This window comes from Chelonia mydas, chromosome 5 (genome assembly GCF_015237465.2).
Source record: "Chelonia mydas isolate rCheMyd1 chromosome 5, rCheMyd1.pri.v2, whole genome shotgun sequence".
In the NCBI taxonomy this organism is placed as follows: Eukaryota; Metazoa; Chordata; order Testudines; family Cheloniidae; genus Chelonia; species Chelonia mydas.
Window position 1 is genome coordinate 52,122,398 of NC_051245.2, and position 18,818 is coordinate 52,141,215.

Here is an 18,818-nt window from a genome sequence, read left to right on the forward strand (position 1 = left end):
AAGAGCCTTCATCCTGGATTAGAACCCCATTGTGCTAGATGCTGTACAAACACAGAACAAAAAGTCGCTGCCTCAGAGAGCTTACAGTCTAAGTATAAGATAAGAGACAACAGATGGAGATAGACTTGGAGGGAAGTACAAGGAAACAATGAGACAGTATTGTTCAGCTTGATAGGCAGTAGATTCAGCACATCGAAGGCTAAAGATTTTGTTCTAGATTGGAAGGAAAACAAATTTCAAAATTTCCTGCAAAACAAAATTGTCAACAAATTTCATTTTGGGTCAATAGGAACGTTTTCTTTTCTTCTGTTCTGATTTCAACTTTAAATAAATACATTTGAAATAAAAACTCATTTGGAAACAAAAGATCAAAATATTTGTTTTGATGAGGTCTACCTTATTGAAATGCTTTTTTTTTTCCCCCAATTTTTTTCAATTTTTTCCAACATGAAATTTCTTCTAAATCAACATGTTCCCTGGAAAGTTTTGATTTTGACAATGGAAAAATGTGTTGGAAATTTTTCAACCAGCTCTAACTATAAGGCTGCTTTAACTGGCACAAGGTGCCGAAGTAGTCCCTGGCAGACCTGAAGATCAGGGGAGCACAAAGGAGATGTAAGGCCACCTTTGCTTCACCTTGCACAGATCCTATGCTGGACATAGCTCATCCAGACATGAAGATCAGGGCTTACATCAAGTATTTGGTAACCAGAAACTTCACTTTTGAGCTTTAAATTTGTAAGTTTTCACATAGTGTAGATTCTAAGAAAGTTCTTGATTGTCCTATGTGTGATACAACATGTGTACGCACAAAATATGCTATGGACTTTATTTTAGGGTCAAATTTTAAAAGTGGCTTCAGCCCCTATCTCAATGCAGGAGTAACTGGGTAAAATTCTGTGGCCTTATTATATGAGAGGTCAGACTAGATGATCTAGTGGTCTGTTCTGGACTTAGAACTGATGAATCTATGAAGATCTAACCTCATGGACCTCCTTGCAGTGCTAATTTGCTAGCTAGCTAGTCTGTATTTGCTAGTATCTTTCATTTTCAAAATCTTCATCCTGGATCCTCATTCTCAGAATCAGTGTCTAGAAGGTGTATTCTAGAGATTCAAGATCCGAGATTCATCGGGCTGGTGTAAAATATAGCACCACTGACTGCAATTGAGCTATGATAATTTACAAAAGCTGAGGATCTGGATCTCCATGTCTATACAGAGAACTGAACTGCCACATCAATCACTAGTCATGAAAATACTGCCAATTCTTTAGTTCTTATGCCTAACAGATCTAATCTTGGTCTCAAAGCACTTGATCTATAGAACAAGAAGAGGAGGCTCTTCTTGGCGAACATGACTGTATTTCTCAGACTGGACTTTAATTCAGCAAATGAATTTGAAACTACTCAACACAGCCACAACAGCAGAACTGTTAGCATGAACCAAAAAAAAACATACACCGAAAAAACCGTTCAGAGAAGAGAGGCTAAATGTTATTTCTGAGTTAATTTTAGCTTAACTATCAAGGTAAATAAGGCAGCTTGTTGAGTTTTATGGAATTCAATCAGAGTAGTATGCCAGATTCAGAGCTAGTGCAAGTTCCTGTGAAAGTCTTTAGGTTAAATTAATCAGTGACATAAACTGTGTGTGAAAAAAGGGAAGTGCTAAAGAAGTGCAACCTGCATTGATTTGGTATTCAATGGATGTGCAAAGGGAGCAATATATATGCCAAGGTGAAGGAATAGGGAAATGTAGCATGTAAAGTAATTAACAAAGTGTTTGAAGAAAAACTAGATCCCCTCCAATTTTATTTATACCATCCTGTTGGTTGCTTTTCCAGCTACATCACACCCTTTCATCTTCCAGTGTGTAAAGTACACTACTGTCATTTTGTACAACCACTGAGTACCAAAGTGGGGGTAATTTACAGTAGTTTAATGCTTACACACATAATTTACACCATTGTTTAAGACAACACTGAATTAAACCTACTGACCCAAATTCATCCCTAGTGTAACACCACCGAAACCCTAACGACCAGTTTTTCAGACTAATGTTCATAAGGCGAAATTTGAACAAAATCAAAGGATACATTTCTTCTTTTCATATTGGTGTCTCCTGTTTGGGGAGCTTGCTACACACTCTAACACTATGAAATGAAATCCAGGTCCAATGTACCTCACTTTCACAACACCAACAGCTCCAAAATGCTTGATTCATCTTTATTTCTGTGTCTCTTTTATACTCAGAATTTAGGGCCTGATTTTTTGAAGTTCATGAGGGTCCATGAGAGTCTTTCAGTTTACTTCCTTGGGCTTGGATCAGGCATCTCATAACAGTAAAAGTCCTCCTAAAAAACCCCTCCCATTCCATTTACAGAAAACTGAGCTCCACCATCCACCACAAGTTAGTAGGCAAGTTGCAGGAATCGCTGGGTGGAATTCTGTTGTCTGTCATACAGGGTGTCAATGTAGATGGTCAAATTTAAAATGGTCATTTCTGTTTTTACAGTCTATGAATGAATCTATGCAAAATCCCACCAAATCCATAAATCTTCTGAACAATACTTTTATTCTTTTGAAAGTTTTTAAAATGTTCAAAATCTGTTTTTCATTTAATCACTATTTCTGCTTGAATAGTTGCTGAGCTGAAGTCCTGGGGAGACAAATCTTTTATACCTCCTGCCCATAAAAAGAGATCCCTGAAAAGCCCTTCAGAGTTCTTTAAAGAAGATTTTAAAAACCCCTCTTAAAAAAAAAACTCTACGAAACATTTTAAAAACTTTTTTGCATATCTTTTTGAGTTAGTTTTCCAGTCAATGGCATGGGAACAACATCTGCCTCACAGTCAGTAAGAAATTAATATTGGGTGAGAACCAACTCCCATTAAAGTCAATGGAAAGACTTTAATGGGTTTGGATCAGACTCATTGTGGGTAGCAGTGTTAGAAGTCAAGGCATCCCATGACCACAGTGAGTGGGTTCTGGAGTTGGGGAAGCTTTCACTTTTTTTATATTTTTATATATTTTTGCTATATTGTTGATTAGAAATGTTCAAGGAACACACTTATGTACTGTATACAATTAATTAAAAAAAACGTATGTACAAAAACAAAAGGCTAGAGGAAACACACCATACTTCAAATTTATTTATCCATCTGTCTACTCCATCTCTGTTTCTAGTCCATACCTCTTCACCTTTCTCCTCAAAAGTCTTTATTGTCTAAATCCCTTCAGGGCCTGTTTGGATTGGCAATCTGAACTACCCTCCCTTCAGCTGGCTGTTTTTTACTTACTTTTTCCAGGAATCATATTACCAAAGCGCTCCTCTGAACAAATGCCCACTTTCTCTGCCTTTCTCCATTATAATGTGGGAAACTATGATAATATTCAGTAGCCATATCCCTTACCTTTGGAATCTTCTCTTTGTCTCTTCTTAATAGGGAAGAATCTGTGTCTTTTGGTTATACTTAGGACCTACTAAATTCACGGTCCATTTTAGTCAATTTCACGATCAGAGGATTTTAAAAATCATAAATGTAATGATTTCAGGTATTTAAATCTGAAATTTCATGGTGTTCTAATTATAAGAGTCCTGACCCAAAAAGGAGGGTTTTTTTGGGGGGGGGGGGGGGTTGCAAGGTTATTGGGAGGGGGGTTGTGGTACTGCTACTCTTACTTCTGCACTGCTGGTGGTGGTGGTGCTGCCTTCAGAGCTGGGCAGCTGGAGAGCAGCGTCTGCTGGCTGGGAGCCCAGCTCTGAAGGCAGAGCCACCACCAATAGTAGCATGGAAGTAAGGATGGCCTGGTATAGTATTGCCACCTTTCTGTGCTGCTGCCTGCAGAGCTGTGCCCTCAGTCAGCAGCAGCCATTCACCGGCCAACCAGTTCAGAAGGCAGCGGTGCAGAAGTAAGGGTGGCATGATAGGGTATTGCCACTCTTACTTCTGCGCTGCTGCCAGCGGGACACTGCCTTCAGAGTTGGGTGCTCGGCCAACAGCTGCTGCTGTCCAGCCACACAGCTCTGAAGGCGGTAAGGGTGGCAATGCTACGACCCCTCTAAAATAACCTTGTCACCCCCCTGCAAGTCCCTTTTGGGTCAGGACCCCCAATTTGAGAAACGCTGGCCTCTCCTGTGAAATCTGTATAGTATAGGGTTCAAGCACACAAAAGATCAGATTTCATGGGGAAAGACGAGATTTCATAGTCTGTGATGCATTTTTCGTGGCCGTGAATTTGGTAGGGCCCTAGTTATACTAGGGCAGTTGAAAAGGATGTAAACATAAAAGTTGACAATACATGTCAGATATAACTAGTATATTTTAAATTGTTACAAATATTTGAGTGTTTGGGATTAGGGGACAAGAGTCCAGTTTAATAGATAGTACTTCTTCTTTTTTCCTTTTCTTATTTTATGATAGATTTCAGGTTTCCAGCCCAATGTCTTGCTTATTTATAAATAACATGGCTATACATTATATGCTGATAATATTATAATATAGCTCATTGGCCATCTGTAAGTGTTAGACAATTTATCATCACCTAATAGGCCTGAGGACTGGTAACTTGATTACTGACATAGAGTCACTGAAATTCTAGTGTAAAGAACAATATTTTAATGAAGGACAATTGAGCTGCATCCTTTGTGACAGACGTGTCCCCCTATGGCCCATGAGCCATACCCACCCACCAGATTATTTCGTAAAGCCCCGGCCTGCTTCAACACAATATACTAACAACCGATTCATTAGCATTTTGTTGTCATGTTTACACCATTTTAGTTTACACAAGTGCGTAAATAGACAATACTGTACATAGAAACAACCTATCTAATTACACACAAAACAAGCTGAACTTAAACTATAAATCAATACAGGTGACTTATTGATTTATAGCAGATCGAGGGACGTGATCGTTCCCCTCTATTCAACATTGGTGAGGCCTCATCTGGAGTACTGTGTCCTGTTTTGGGCCCCCTCTACAAGAAGGATGTGGAAAAATTGGAAAATGTCCAGCGGAGGGCAACAAAAATGATTAGGGGACTGGAACACATGAGTTATGAGGAGAGGCTGAGGGAACTGGGATTGTTTAGTCTGCGGAAGAGAAGAATGAGGGGGGATTTGATAGCTGCTTTCAACTACCTGAAAGAGGGGGTTCCAAAGAGGATGGATCTAGACTGTTCTCAGTGGTAGCAGATGACAGAGCGAGGAGTAATGGTCTCAAATTGCAGTGGGGGAGGTTTAGGTTGGATATTAGGAAAAACTTTTTCACTAGGAGGGTGGTGAAACACTGGAATGCGTTACCTAGGGAGGTGGTGGAATCTCCTTCCTTAGAAGTTTTTAAGGTCAGGCTTGACAAAGCCCTGGCTGGGATGATTTAGTTGGGGATTGGTCCTGCTTTGAGCAGGGGGTTGGACTAGATGACCTCCTGAGGTCCCTTCCAACCCTGATATTCTATGATTCTATTACTTTAAATCTTATTAGAACATGTAGAATCTGTTTAGCTCACACAAGATTATGCTTAGGTTTATGTGTCCTCCTGTGTAATAAGGTTGGGGTACTACTGCTTTATGATACTTTTTTCTTATAGGCCAGTTATTGTGCCATGCAACAGTGCTGAATGTTTCAGAAGGGAGTCAACCTGAAAGTTTATCTGAATCATATTATAGTTTCATACCTAAGCAGAGTTGCTTTTAGGCAGGACCGTCATGTCACGTTAGATCTTGAAAAAGCTAACAAAATATAGTATGGTCTGACAGAGATCTTTGCTTGCCTCAGTATTATATGCATTTGTACATGTCATCTAGGTGAGTTTGGAACAGATGTTATTCATTAAATTCATTAATCTACCATAAATCTACCATAAATGATTTAGACTGAGCTAGTAATCTGAGTGTTTCCCAGGTGTGCGTTATTACAATAATAATGCACTGGTCAGAACTTGTTAGACATGTTACCCTCCCACAAAGTATTGCTTGTACAGTTCAGTCCAGATTTTCAGAATTTACAGTGTACATTTTTGTGCAAAACCATGTGCATATTCTCATGCCTAACTAGCGAATACAATTCCTATGACAATGGGTGAAATCATAGTAATTTCTTGAGCCCTGTTTAGTCAGTTTGACTGGGCATTTGCTCTTACAACTACTTCAGTTCTGTGTATAGTCATAGTAACTGTTTCCACAAGATAGTCATGCATATCCACATTTGCGTGTGCAATGTACTGAAAGTGTGGTGCTTTGTTTATTGTGATTTATTTTGTTTTCAGTTATACTAAATTCTCTACTACCCAAATATTGAAGACCTTTCTTAGTCAAAAGTCCCACAGTAGGTCTAATATGTCATTTGCACTTGCATGTACCCAGTTTCCATGCATGGTGGCATTAATAGTGTTATAAAGAAGATGTGCACATGGCTTAAGGCTTCATATTTATTTTGAAAATCAAGCCCTTAATATATTGGAAAGAAGTACTGCCTTCCCGAAGTGGGTCTTCCAAAAATGGCTTTACTGCTGAGTAGTAGACACGTCTCTCAAAGTTGATTTATGGGTAGCATTATGGTCATTAATCCTGAAAACTGGCAGGCGTTTCACTCCTTCCTTCCCTCTATGTTTGCTAGTCGCCAAATTTCACAAGAAAATTCTCAGTATCTATATTTCTTTGCCTTTATTTGGCAAGCAGAACTGAACAGTACTTTCACATAATCATACTTATACCATGAAGTCTGCCATTGAAAGCTAAAATAGATATAGCACTCTATTACGCGGAAAAAATGTATGAATGAAGTCACTTGAGGTAAATGATTTACAAAAATTGGTTAAAATCAGTAAGCTTGTGGGAATGGCTACCGCTCTTTGGCTATATGTGCTGGAGTCCTTGTTAATCTCAAAATAATTCTGTCTTTCCCCAATTGGAGCAGATTTAAGATATTACAGAATTCTGAGTTTGTGTATTTGTATAAGAAATTGAGAGAGAGGAAACAGATATGGCACTGTTCACATAGTCACAAAGTAGGTCCAAAATCAAATCAAAGCCCATTGGGTCAGGAATATTTTGATGGCAACTTACATCTCTACTCCATATATTTTAAAAAAAATTCTAAGGTAAAGAAGAATGCAGACCCTACCCCATTTCTGATTAAAGTTAGAAACCACTTCAGAGGAAGATACTTTGTTCTCCTGCATTGCAAGCCAGACCGAAAAATGCACAAGTGGAGTGGGAGATTAATAGAAATGTTTGAAGTAGCAGTGGAAAAACATGAGCAGTATGAATGAAGAAGCTTTAGAAAATCAGGGAGGTACATTAGCCCAATCTAATGTACTGGGACACGTTGTCATAACAGTGCATGGGGGTTATGTGCCTAAATTCTACTGTCTGTCAACGTAATTAGTCATGTTGAATTCTTTCCCAGATTTTTGGCATTTAATGAATTGCTCATAGGCTGTCATAGAGCACACTTTTGTCTTATCGGTTCTGTGTTGTGGTGGAATATGATTCCATCATCATGTCCTAGAGTTTCTTGCAGTTTGTTTCTCGTCAGGTAGGAGATTTATTTTGATTTCTTTTATTTATAAATGTATTTTTAATCCTGTAGGATCTATTTATAAAAATCGTTTCATTACAAAATATAATACACAGTGGGTTTGTCTTTATGAATAAAACTGACAAAAATACAGCAAGTGGTTTTAATCTTTTATCAAACAGGTACAGCGATCAGTATTTCAAATCTTTTTGATAGTGAAGAAAATAGAGGGGAAGGATCCTTCCTCCCGCTGTGTCCCTGGATGGTCCTGTGGCAGCAAAAAGGGTTTGTAAACACCCTGAAGCCAGCTAAGGAGAATTCCCCTGGGGGAGGCATTATGTTAGGTAGCCATGCCCTGCCCAGTAAGGCCTCCCAAAAAGTCCTACTGTAAGGGAGGGAGAAGTCTCAGCATCACAGTCACTCACAGGGCAGCCCAAGTAGGTTACCATAATTTGTGCTGTGTAAGTTATGCACAGTTGTGCTACGCTGGCCTCTAGAGCTGCAGAGAATAGTTGTTATGCTTATAAGAAGCACACAGGATCTTTTTCCAGGGAAAAGGCAATACACCGCGTTTATTGGATACACCGCAATTAGCATATGCATTCAATCACACACACACGCGCTCTCTCTCTCTCTCTGTCCCTCCAGTCGATTTTATAGTTACCTGTCCAGAGTCTGGATCAATCTAGTGGCCAGCCAGGTTGATCACGGGTAAGGAGGAGCCGGGTTCTGTCGGTCGTGACAATCTCCTGGCGTTTCCAGTCCATTCTCTATTCATCCCTAGAACATCTGGTCCGGTGATGGCCTTCACACTTATCATTTAGCACACACATTCCTCATTCGCACACAAAACAGGATTGATTTACACAGAGCATTTGAACAGGAACATCAATTTGCAATGCAGAAGAAAACAGTCATTGCATTCTTTTACTTATTTCAAAATGCTAAACCTATAACAAACTGGTGACCCTAAAGGTCTGTCACTGCCTTGAAATCCACTTCAGACACAAGATTCTGTCTGATGCATCTTTACCAATGGCACACTAGGCCAATTCCTTTCTGCTTTCAGAAAGGGTGGCTGGCAGGATATGATCAAACCATACATCAATACATTTAATACATGCTACACAAAATTCTTTATCCTTCATTCTAAATTATACAAAATACAAATATAAAATCCTACTACTACATAGGGAGGGCACAGATGTTGTTTAAAGCACCTTAAAGCCCTCTGCCCCAGGCTACGAGGTTTGTGCTGTGCCACTGAGAGATGCAACACAGACTCTCAGCCAACGTTTTTCAAACGTGTCCTATAATATTTTAATAGAAATACAGAATACTAGAGATGGGCTGACCTACAGACGTTGGACATGGATCTCAATTTCCCCACAGTTTGTGTGATGATTAAGTCCAGAGTTTTGGTTAGGGTGTGTCACGATTGCATACACTTCATAACTATTAGCTTGCACCAAATCCCGAAGCCCTTACTTAGTTTTTACTATATTACTCACCCAAGCCTCCCATTGTCTCCTCAGCTGAAGTTTTACCTGATTAAGGACCAAGTAAATTCTTCAGGATTTGGCCCATAGTCATTAGCAAGACACTGGGCAAGATTTTTAAAAATCCAGTTGCAGGTGCAAATCTGGTCATACGAGGTGCAATACTCTGAAACTGTTTTTTCCAGGCTCAAAATGCAGAGGTAGATTGTTCTGGCATAGTTTGCATGAACAAAATAATGAAACTGGATCTGAGGAAAATCACAGACTTCAAAATATTGCCCATTATCTTCATTTGACTTAACACATTCTTCTGCATAATGCTCGAAGTGATTACTATGCCACCGAAGGTTACAAAATCCCTGTAATTAACTGATGCTCACATTTAGGAGAATTATTTTAAAGGAATAGCACTTTGTCACAATTTTTGCTTTTTTACATCTTGTAAGAATTTTTTAATCAGGAAGGTTAATTTATTCATGGTACAGTAACTCCTCACTTAAAGTCTTCCTGGTTAAAGTTGTTTTGTTATTACATCACTGTTTATTAGAGAACATGCTTGTTTAAAGTTAGATTAGTCATGCCTGACTAATCTAATTGCCTTCTATGATAAGATAACTGGCTCTGTGGATGAGGGGAAAGCAGTGGACGTTTTATTCCTTGACTTTAGCAAAGTTTTTGACACGGTCTCCCACAGTATTCTTGCCAGCAAGTTAAAGAAGTATGGGCTGGATGAATGGACTATAAGGTGGATAGAAAGCTGGCTAGATCGTCGGGCTTAACGGGTAGTGATCAATGGCTCCATGTCTAGTTGGAAGCTGGTATCAAGTGGAGTGCCCCAAGGGTCGGTCCTGGGGCCAGTTTTGTTCAATATCTTCATTAATGATCTGGAGGATGGCGTGGATTGCATCCTCAGCAAGTCTGCAGATGACACTAAACTGGGAGGAGAAGTAGATACGCTGAAGGGTAGGGATAGGATACAGAGGGACGTCGACAAATTCGAGGATTGGGCCAAAAGAAATCTGATGAGGTTCAACAAGGACAAATGCAGAGTCCTGCACTTAGGACGGAAGAATCCCATGCACTGCTACAGACTAGGGACCGAATGGCTCGGCAGCAGTTCTGCAGAAAAGGACCTAGGGGTACAGTGGACGAGAAGCTGGATATGAGTCAACAGTGTGCCCTTGTTGCCAAGAAGGCCAATGGCATTTTGGGGTGCATAAGTAGGGGCATTGCCAGCAGATCGAGGGACGTGATTGTTCCCCTCTATTCGACATTGGTGAGACCTCATCTGGAGTACTGTGTCCAGTTTTGGGCCCCACACGACAAGAAGGATGTGGAAAAATTGGAAAACGTCCAGCAGAGGGCAACAAAAATGATTAAGGGACTGGAACACATGAGTTATGAGGAGAGGCTGAGGGAACTGGGATTGTTTAGTCTACAGAAGAGAAGAATGAGGGGGGATTTGATAGCTGCTTTCAGGTACCTGAAAGAGGGGGTTCCAAAGAGGATTGATCTAGACTGTTCTCAGTGGTAGCAGATGACAGAGTGAGGAGTAATGGTCTCAAGTTGTAGTGGGGGAGCTTTAGGTTGGATATTAGGAAAAACTTTTTCACCAGGAGGGTGGTGAAGCACTGTAATGTGTTACCTAGGGAGATGGTGGAATCTCCTTCCTTTGAAGCTTTTAAAAGTCAGGCTTGACAAAACCCTGGCTGGGATGATTTAGTTGGGGATTGGTCCTGCTTTGAGCACGGGGTTGGACTAGATGACCTCCTGAGGTCCCTTCCAACCCTGATATTCTATAATTCTATGAAAGTTGTGCAATGTTCTAACACTTTCCACCCGCCTCCAACACCTCCAACAGGCCCCACGGATCAGCGCCTCCCCACTCCCTCTCCGCTTGTCCCACCCGCTGCAATCAGCTGTTTCACAGTGTGCAGGGAGGCTGGGAGGGAGCAGGGAGGAACGATGACCCAGCGTGCTCAGGGGAGGGGTGGAATTGCATGGGAAGAAGCGGGGTGGGAGTGAAGAGGGGGGCGGGAAGTGGCAGGGTGGGGCCTCGGGGGAAGGGGTGGAGTGGGTGGCGGGTCCTGGGGCAGAGCCTGGGGGTGAGCACACCCTAGCAGTTTGAAAAGTAGGCGCCTGTGGCTGTCTCCAGCTCTGCAGAGCTCTAGAGGCCACGTGCCTCTGCGTTGTGCGTCCCAAGCATACCATGCAACCTGGCAGATTAGTTCCCTTAGGAGATGACTGGTCTCCCCAGCACCCCGGGGAGCTGGGGGGCCATTCAATGACTAACTGGAGCAGGCATTTGTGTGATCTGCTGTTCAGAGGCCAGCAGAGACATCTCCATCGGCTGCTGGGGAAGGATGCAGCAGTGTCCCTTCCTACGTGCTGCCACTTGCCCGCTCTGCCTGGCTCCCGTTGAGCCCAAACCCACAGAGCTTGCACAGGGAGGACTCTGCAGGCCTAGGAGTGGGAGTGTGGTTGGCCCACACCCTCACCAGAGTTCTGGGGCCAGAGGATATTCACTTACCTAGTCACAGCTGAGAGTCAAACTGCACATAATTTCTTTTGTCTGGCGAAAAAATTTCCCTGGAACCTAACTCCCCAGCCCCAGTTACATTAATACTCATGGGGAAATTGGATTAGCTTAATATCGTTTAGCTTAAAGTCGCATTTTTCAGGAACATAACTACACCGTTAAGTGAGGAGTTATTGTACTATGTCATTCACAGTGTATATAGCAGGAACAGAATCTTTCCTTTAATTTAGCTTTTCAGGACCATAGGGTGAGTAGCATTTATCTGATCATGCTAAAGGGTAGAAGCTAGCTATGTCAGGCCAGATTCTCTACTGGTGTAAACAGGTGCAGCTCCGTTGGCTACCTCAGTTTACACCAGCTAAGGATCTGGTTTATCTTATTTACCTAGAATTACATGTAAGAGAAATTTGTGGATTAAAAGTTGTGTACAGCAGCACAAAACTTTCTGTCTACAAGTCAGTGGAGCAAAGAGTTCTATAAGACCAAGTATAAGACAAAGAGAGCTTATAGCTCTTGCTTATCTGAAGGTGACATGCATCCTATAGTCCAGAAGATCTGAGATAAAATGTACATGTTGGGGGAGATTTTCAAAAACACCCGAAGAATTTAGGAGCATAGATCCCAGTGGAATTCAATGAGATTTCTATACCTAAATTTCTTACAAGCATTTAGAAATCTCCATCTCAATATTTGTTCAATTGCCCTGAAGAAAAACATTAAATTTTTTGCAGTATATGTAAACAGGGATACTATTCAAGGTATAACTGCAGAAAAAATTAACTGGAATTTATCAAGTCTCATTGAATTTAATAAATGTATATGTACTACGGCATCATTTTTGCGTACAATATATTTTTATGTATGATTTATTATTTAATATATTTTCTCAATAGCCATAATGCACCTGAGGAGTGACCTATCATTTACTAACCTAATGGTCAAGAGTACAGAGCAGAGTGTCTCATATAGCCTTGAAGCAATTACTTTCATTCAAGCTAGCATGTATTCAGGACAAATGGCATTGGGAAGAAATGTGCTGTACTTTTTTTTAGAACATGGGAGGCTTCACCTCAATTGCTAAGGAAGATTAGTTTATGCCACAAATCCATAGAAGTAATATTGCAGTTGGGCACCGCTGATAGCTTCTTCTATCTAAAACTGATTTTTTTTCTCTGCCCCCTTTACATCTGTATAGAATAGTGTAAATCTACTGAAGGAGAAGTCAGCACAAGGCTATTTCTGTGACTAAACACACGTGTTTTATGACAATCAATGGTATTTAAAAATTGGTGAGCTCTGTGTGCAAAACCATTTGAACTGGTAAAGCAAGTGTGCAGTTTTTAAAACAGGTTATATTTAACTTATTTTGCTAATAAAATAACATACTATATTTAATTTATTTAATTTGAAATGCATTTATTTTTGCTATGATAAATTGTTTGTCCTGCCTATGGCTAATATAATTCATTACCACACTTGTCATTTAAGGATTGTGAAAAGCTCTTTCTTTTTGCAGATCTATTTGATTATGAAATACATTCACACACAACAGATGAACCCCCCATAGACGCAGACTCACCACAGGCTGAACCTTGTACCTCAGTCCCTGATCAAGAGTCTTCTGAGTACCCTGCCGGAATCTTTATGGAATCTTTATTTCCAGTTTTTGAGTTTGAAGAAGATGAAGACTGTGAAAATACTACTGATGTTACAACTCCTCCAGCATTGCAGTTTATCAATGGAAAGCAACAGGTGACTAGTGCACCTAAAGACACAAAAGCTGAAGAAGCAAGAAGTGACCAAATTGAAAGTGTTACACATTCCAAAAATGTCAAATTTTCACAAATCAACAAAACTAACACCATAATATCTGAAAATGAGGCCTCTGGTACAATGCAACCAGATGTATCTAGAGAAATAATAGGGGCATTTGAAGTTACACAACAACCTACAGCAGACGTTGCAATGTTGGAACCTGTTTTAAGTAGTGAATCAGAAGTTGCCACTACAAATAAATCTGAGGTACCATCTATATATGGCCAACCTTCATCAGAAACTTTAGAGATCTTAAAACATCATGGAATTGAATTTCAGCAAAGCTCAACTAAAGACCCCAAAACCTTGCCTTTGATTACTATAGAGTCTTCTGGAGATGCTGCCATTGACCCTGAGTTCCCTGGTCCTGTCTTTTCAGAAATGGTGAAAATGACAATAAAAGAACATGCAGAAAAAAGTTCTGCCGCAACTTCTGCTCCCAGTCCAGTGTCTGATACCGCTACCGTAGACATAGGCCTAAAAGACCATATGCCAGAAAAGGAAACCTCTATTCTAAGAGATGATTATAAATCAACTATTAAGCCTGATAGACTTCCCCCACTGGAAACCCTCGTAGAAACAACAACAAGAAGTCATATAGTGAAGTCTGTGGCAAGTCCTACTTCATTTATAATACCAGAAGGCTCTGGAGATGTAGAAGAGGAGGATGTTGCTAAAACTTCAGCTATGGTGACAGAGACTGTAGTTACTGAAAAGATTTCAGTAGAAGAAACTTTCTTAGGGTCTGGCAAACTGCTGACAACAGAAATTACTGCCACTGTTTCAGGAGCCACCATTTCTTTGCACAAGGAAACTAGCACTACTTCTTCTGTTTTTGATCAAAGTTCTGAAGAAACTGCTACTACCACATCTGTTTTTGGGTTGGTTACTGAAAAAGGAGTTAGCAGTGCTACTGGAACGGAAATGAAAATGAAAGAAGATGAAAAAGAAGCACAGAGCACTGCTTCTTCAACTAAGAAACATTCGTCTACTGTTGAGATAGGAAAGTTAGTATTCAGTGATGGACAGGAAAGCTCTAGTAACAGAATTGGAATTGTAGGTCAGGAATCCACTACTCTCAGCAAAACAATACCAATGACAGATTCCACATGGCCTGAAAGCAAAGTGTTTACTGCTGCTCCTTTCTCCACAGAGAAAAGCCTTTTTATAGATGAAGGATCTGGGGAAGAACCAACATACACTAAGAAAACCATTGGAGACATAATTTCAGGGGGTGTCACAAGAAGAGTGGTAAGTACTGATCCCCCATTTATTGATCTAGGTTCTGGAGAAAGAGATGTTATTGATTCTACTGCCATTATTTCGGTTCTATTGGGGTCTGTGACTGGGGGCATTGAAACACAAACGAAAAAGCAGGAAAGAGATGTCTACAGCACAGATACTTCATCTGTGGAATATACAACAACCGTTGAAGCAACAAAGTCAGTGTTAAATACTGAGTCAGATGACTCAACTAAGGAAGCTGGAATAGGAAGGCAGGTATCTAAGGACATTTTTAGTACAGGTAAGCCAGGAGAACAAAAACATGAAACAGAAGCATATTATTTGATTACAACTCTTCCTTCTCAAGAAAAATCTTTTACTCAATCTAGAAAAGAGATGACAACTCATATTGCAACAGAAGAGCAAACTAAATACTTAGAAAACTTTGGGGTCACCTCTTCTGTGGAGTCTGTTGTTAAAATCACTTCTCCTGACACCATTGTGACACGTGCTGTCAGCAGTATAAAGACAGTAATTGAATCTACAGAAAGTGAAAGTGGAAGAGACAGCTCGCCAACCATCTCAGCAGAGAACATTATCCTTATGGAGGCAGGCTCTGGAGAAGAATCCAGAGATGAGAGCGGTACCATGGTACCAGTGCCAGATGGTTCTACAGAAAAAGTACTTGGTACTAATTTCCCATTAATTGATCAGGGTTCTGGAGAAGTGGATTCTGTCATTGAGTCTTTTACAAAAACTACAGCTTCACCACATTCAGCAGTTAGAAGACCAGAAACACAAGCAACAGAAGATGAAAGAGAAATTATCAGTACAGCATCTGTGGGTTATTCCTTTGCTGTTGAGTCTGCAAATTTAGTCATGAGTACCAAAAGTGAAGTCAGCACAGTTAGAACTGGAATTACAAGAAAAGTCATCACTGAGGTAGAGATAGAAGAGCAAATGCCTACTGAATCCATAACAAGAACTTTTGCTACAAATCTTCCTTTGGAAGAAGATATACGTTCTGACCAGAATATTTCTGTAGAAACTTCACAAAAAGTTGTAGAACCCTCTGGAATAACAACAAAATATCCTGTCATTAAAAGTACAGAATCTACCCTAGAACAACTTGAAATTTTAGTTGTTCCCACAGTTAGTCCATATTCAGAAGAAAAGAAATTGGAGATAATTTCTGGCACTGAATCTGTTGAAAAAATACTTTCATTTAGTGATACTACTCTAGTAACTGAGGCCATAAAAATTAAAAGCAAAGATATAAGCTCTCTAGCTACACTTACAAAGAAAGAAAAAGACTTGGTACAAAATATTTTCCCTACAGAAGACATTCATGGATCACTTCTGATCCCCAAGGGTGACGAGCCAACTAATAAAGAGATCAGTAGTGATACATTGTTTTCAGGACAAGGATCAGGAGATGAATTTATTAGTGTTCCATCAGCAGTGCCACTGAATTCTGTGACTATAAAAGAAATGACAAGTACTTTAAGTCCTGAAGCATTTCATCCTGAAAGTGTGGGACCAAGACTTTCTACTGACAAAGCCCAAGAATTTGAAAGTGGTCAGACTGAATCAAACAAGGATTCCAGTGAAGAACTCAGGCTATTCAGTTCTATAACAAAGGCAGTTTCCGAAACAACAGAGAAAATGGCCACTAGTACCTCTGCTTTAGCTGAAGAAAGTTCTAGGAACTTCAGTACTAAAGAAGGTACCACAAAAGAGACATCACATTCTTTTTTAATCACTGAAGACTCTCACAAACAAGAAACTTTTCAATGGGTAGAAGAAAATGAAACATACGGAGCACCAGCTGCTACTGATCGAGTTGTTACTCAAGAGGAAACTTCACAATTGATGACCAATGAAAATATAACTGCTGCTTCTGTATTCTTTAATGGAACTCCTCATCTTGAAACAGAGGAAGCACTTGCAACATCAACACCAAAAATGCCTCCCACACCACTATATGAAAGTTCTGGAGAAGGATCTGGCTGGGTAGACATTGTGGGGTCACTTCACCCAGATGCATCTACTACCCATTTGCGAGAGCTGGAAATAACAGTTGCTCCTCATACTCATGAGGAAAACTCTTCTGAAGAACTGAACACAGAGACTGTATTAAATGGATCACAAACTGTTTCAGTGTTATTTTCCACCCACACAGAAGAAAAAGAGATCTTACCAAGCCCGACTAGTGTTCAACCAAAGACCTTTACAGATGAGAGTTTAATAAATGATACAAGGATAGAAAACAAAATCCTCCCAAAGCTTGATGACTTCAGAAATGTTACAGGGAATGTTTCTGCTTTTAATGAGATCACACTAATTGAAGTACGACTAGGAATCATATCAGATGAAACAACAATCATAGATGTGGATCATTCTAAACCAACGCATGAAGATATACTAAGTGTGCAGACAACTCCAGATACAGAGACTCATTCAACATATGGCAATAATGATAGCATAAATGTTGAAGAAGTGAAGGAGTATGATTTAACATCTAATCTTTCTACAGCTGAAGAGAAATCATATGGATCTGGTGATAATCTTTCCATAACTATTTCCAGTAAGTCAATAAATAGTGAATCAGTAACAGCTGAGAACAGACCCAGATCAGATGACATGGATTTTGGTTCAGGGGATGTCATGCAGTTCACAACGGAAACTCCCATCACTGGTGAATTCTCTGAACTGGATATTTTGCTTCCAACAATATCATCAATGGCCAGCCCTAGTGTGCCCCCCCGAGTAAGCGAAGAGGCCAAAGAATCTCCATTTGAAACTAAACATGTAGCACCAGAAAATAAAACAGAAGGCCTCCCTGAATCAAGTACTTTGTCAGACAACCAAGCAATAGCAGATCAAAGTGAAATAGTCTCTACCTCTGGGTATTCAGGAATGGGACAAGAAGAGCCTGATGAGGAGAAGCCTTTGTTTCCTTCCTTTAGACCCGACTTACCTACTGAGACAGAACAGGCTTTCACAGCAAACATGTCTGATGTAAGTATTGTTACCCCACGACTTATATCCCAAAACTTAACAGAGTCACCTAATATAAGTGAAGTAAAAGATCATACAGTTTATACAGAAACAAAAACCATATCAACAGAATCTGAAGAAACAGATCCAGCCAAACCTTTTCCTGTAACTCAAATGCCAAAATCTCCAGTAACTATCCACTTGGTTAATGAAGTATCAGAATACCCTGAAGTAATCATTCCAAATACTTTGTCATCAACTGATTCAGACAGGTCTAATCAAACATCAGGCCAAATCTTCAAAGAAGTTAGTTCTGATGTTGCAGCAACTTACAAACCACCCACCAAAGTGCTGTCCACTAAAACTGAGTCTCCACTAGACTCTTCTCCTGAACCTGAATCAGAAAGCACATCTGTTGAAAGTACTCCTGATTTTAGTGGACAGATAACAGACAGAACAAAGGAGAAAGAAACTTCCATAATAGAATTAGTTACTGAAGAACTAGCAACCATTTCTGAAGATTCTCTATCAAAATATGTCATACCAACAGCTTTTATACATTCTGGAGAAACAGTAGACACAGATATTCCAGAAATTAGCGCAGAAGATGAAATCTCTCCAGAGAAAGTGAAAGATCCCAATCAAGTAGATGAAAGCAGCACTGAGGGAGCTTTGCCCAGGCTATACACCACACCAGCTTCAGTGCCACATGAAAGTATAGCAGGTGGAGTATTTAAGCCTGGCCAGGCAACTGTTACAATGTTATCTTCATCTTCACCATCTTTGGATATAAGCCTGGAAACACAAACAAATGTGGTAGGACAGAAGGAGTCCACAACAATTTCTTCTGACATTGCAACAAAGATTACAGCCCCTGAAAATGTTCCTGAGTATAATAAACAGACAACAATAAGCACAGAGGACCTAAACACTACTGAACTTGTAACTTCATCATTTTTCCTTCTGGACGTCACTAATGGATCAGATTTCCTGATCGGCAACAGTGGAGATTCTGTTGAAGGCACAGCGGTCCATATACCAGGTGAGATCCCAATTTGATAAATACCATATAAACTTGTTTTGTTACCAGTAAACATTTAATTTGTTCTTTATTTTCACTTGAAGACTTTATTTTATACTAAAACACTAGGTGGTAGCAAACATGTGCTTGTATATGAGAATCAAACTACATTTGGAAGGCAATGAAGATAATACACATAAA

At 40.0% G+C, this 18,818-nt stretch overlaps 1 protein-coding gene across 4 annotated transcripts in view; it reads left to right on the top strand.

Annotated features, from left to right (window-relative positions):
* VCAN (versican) overlaps positions 1-18,818 on the top strand; it is a 134,298-nt gene that overhangs the window by 79,653 nt on the left and 35,827 nt on the right. For 2 of the 4 annotated variants that reach the window (XM_027828734.3, XM_043547217.1), the window contains one exon: positions 13,074-18,638. The exons of the other annotated variants lie outside the window; for them this stretch is intronic. In XM_027828734.3, coding sequence (XP_027684535.2) covers positions 13,074-18,638 — 5,565 coding nt within the window. The remainder of the gene's footprint in view (positions 1-13,073; positions 18,639-18,818) is intronic. 4 annotated transcript variants of the gene reach the window in all.